At 40.2% G+C, this 2,847-nt stretch overlaps 2 protein-coding genes across 2 annotated transcripts; both read right to left on the bottom strand.

The window, feature by feature from the left end:
* Positions 1-223: 223 nt before the first annotated feature.
* LOC120084788 (uncharacterized mitochondrial protein AtMg00810-like) lies at positions 224-1,609 on the bottom strand. The gene is made up of 3 exons (XM_039040608.1): positions 1,478-1,609; positions 1,182-1,331; positions 224-265 (listed from the first exon to the last, which is right to left on the bottom strand). Exons 1-3 carry the CDS (start codon positions 1,607-1,609, stop codon positions 224-226), a joined length of 324 nt encoding a protein of 107 aa, XP_038896536.1.
* A 495-nt stretch (positions 1,610-2,104) lies between these two features.
* Positions 2,105-2,461, bottom strand: LOC120084789 (uncharacterized mitochondrial protein AtMg00820-like). Its single transcript, XM_039040609.1, has one exon. The coding sequence runs from the start codon at positions 2,459-2,461 to the stop codon at positions 2,105-2,107; it is 357 nt and encodes a 118-aa protein (XP_038896537.1).
* Between the last annotated feature and the right edge of the window lie 386 nt (positions 2,462-2,847).

Raw genomic sequence — 2,847 nt, forward strand, 5'->3', positions numbered from 1 at the left:
ATTTCACAACACGTTATCAACACGAGCTTCTGTCGCTTCCCTCGTTAAAGGTAGGTCGATTTTTCCTCTTTATTATAATTAATAGATTATAATTTTAAAATTTTGCATATTTAGTACATAAAAAATTTCTAATATAAATACAATGTTTTGTGATAGTGTTGTCATAACAAACCTTACGAAATTAAAATTTGCAGCCCTTGACATTAATGACAATAATTATTTTTCATGGGTGCTCAATGTCAAAATATACCTGGATGCTATGAACCTGAGAGAAACAATTAAGGAAAAACGACATCCAATTAGGATAAAAAAAATGTAAGTGATAGAAAGAAAGGAAGAGTAAACGATCATTGTCAAAAACTAAACGATCGTTGAGAGGTGAAGGCTAAACGATCATTGAGAAAAGGCTAGACGATCGTTGTCAAATATCTAAACGAAGGTCAAGCGTCTACACGATAGAGGTGAGAGTGTAGACAATGGGGTAGGAGACTGCACGATTGGGTTGAGCGTGTAGGCGATGGAAAGTACACAATAGGATATAGACGATTGGGTTGAAAGTGTACACGATGGAGAGTACACAATACAATGTAGACAATAGAAGAATTTTTCTATACGATAGGTAGAGATAGTAAACGATAGAGAAAATGAATTAAGACGATCGGCCTTCACGATCGGTATCACTCGTTGCGTAGCGCTATTTATTAACATATAAAAAGCCACATGGCAAAGTATCAATGGTCCAACATAACAACCATGAAAGAGAAAATACACGATTAACCACTAACTAGTGGAACCTGAAGCTAAAGAAGAAAATGCAGAGAAGCGAATGGAAAATTTTGTTATTTTCTTCAATAAACATTACACTCATTTATCATCCCCCCGCAAGAGAATAGGAGCTGCCTGACTGTAAGCATGGTCTTCAAACTGAGAAAGCGAGGACTTGGTAAGGCTTTTGTCATGATGTTGCCTAGCTGATCCTCAGAGGGGAGGAATTTAACTGAAAGTTGTTTGGAGGCAACTTTTTCTCTGAGGAAGTGAAGATCAATCTCAAGATGTTTTGTCTGGTTGTGAAGCATAGGATTGGCGGCCATATAGGTGGTGCTGAGATTGTCACAGACCAGCAGAAGGGTGGATATAAGATTGACACCAATTTCAGTGAGAACTGATTAGATCCATAATACCTCAGTGACAGCATTAGACAGACCACGATATTCTGATTCGGCAATAGATCGAGAGACGACCTTTTGCTTAGATGAGGTCCATGAAATAAGGTTGGAACCAAGAAAGACACAGAATCCACTCGTGCTTCGTCTATCATCTGGGCAGTTGGCCTAATCGGTATCTATGTAGCAAGTTAAGGCCAAAACAGAGGACTTGGTTAGAAGAATACCATGATTGGTCGTGCCTTTGAGGTACCGAAGGTGGCGTTTGTTGCTTGAAGATGTGAAGTGGTTGGGGCGTGCATGAATTGACAAACCTTATTGACACTGAAGCTAATGTCTGGTCTGGTCAGCATAAAATATTTAAGAGCACCAACTAGGCTTCTGTATTCAGAGGGGTTGTCCAGTGATTGTCCATCGATGAGTGACAACAAGGCGCCAACGGCCATTGGAAAGTGAATTGGCTTGCAGTCAGTGAGTTATGCACGTTCAAGAAGACTATGAATGTACTTGGACTGAGACAAATGTAAGTGATCCGAAGAGCAAAGCACTTGAATGCTAAGGAAAAAAGATAGATCACCGAGATCTTTAAGTGCAAACTGAGTGTTTAAGCAAGTGATGAAGTGCTGAATAGTTATAGGGCTATTGCCAATTACAATAATGTCATCAACATATATAAGAAAGATAATTAAAGTATGTGAGTTGCGGAAAATGAACATGGATGTATCAGACTTTTCATTGGACAAGCCTCATTGTATTAGACAGGTGCTGAGCTTGGAGAACCATACGCGAGGACTTTGCTTGAGGCCATACAGTGCCTTGTGTAGAAGTAATACATGATCAGGGTGTTGATCACTTATGAAACCAGGTGGTTACTTGATGTATACTTCCTCAGATAGATCGCCATTAAGGAAGGCATTGTGTACGTCAAGTTGCCGAATGATCTAGTTTTGAGACAGAGCAATTGACAGAATAAGCTGAATGATAGTAGGCTTGACAACTGGATTGAAGGTCTCAAAGTAATCGATGCCATAGTCTTGGTTGAAGCCTTGAGCAACCAAACGAGCCTTGTAACGAGCAATCTCATCAGATGGAGTTTGTTTGAGTCTGAACACCCATTTGCTACCAATTCCCTTTCGATCCTGGGGTAGAGCTGCATTATTTCTGATGAGAGCTTCATATTCCTCAAGCATTGCTTGTTTCCAGCTTGGATGAAGGAGACTTTCCTTGTAGGATCGTGGTTCTGTTTTATCCAAGTCAGTAACCTCAGACAGCCAACCCTTTGGTTTAAAAATGCCCATCTTTGACCGTGTAATCATGGGTGGTTATTGGTTGTGAGGGGTAGGGATGGTGTTGATTCTGAGGTGATAGGAAAGTTGGGGTGTGGGGAAGTGATAACAGGCAGAAATGCACGTTATTACAGTGCTAAGTTATTAAGCAATGGAGGTTTGCGTTGATAAAATTTATAAGTTTGCGTCCAGAAAGCATTAAGTTTGTAACATTGCGGTCGCATACGTTCATCGCATAAAAACAGTTAACTTTTGTATTATTGTGCAGAATATACGTTGACGCAAAGCGTAAAATGCGATCACAAGAAATCAACGGTCGAGCGCAGCATTACCGCAAGACCTTGAGGTGATTTGTGCTCGTAAATATCTGCTCAAGAAGGATTGCCAGATAGAGCCGG

The sequence above is a fragment of the Benincasa hispida genome, chromosome 9, assembly GCF_009727055.1.
Source record: "Benincasa hispida cultivar B227 chromosome 9, ASM972705v1, whole genome shotgun sequence".
NCBI classification, from domain to species: domain Eukaryota; kingdom Viridiplantae; phylum Streptophyta; class Magnoliopsida; order Cucurbitales; family Cucurbitaceae; genus Benincasa; species Benincasa hispida.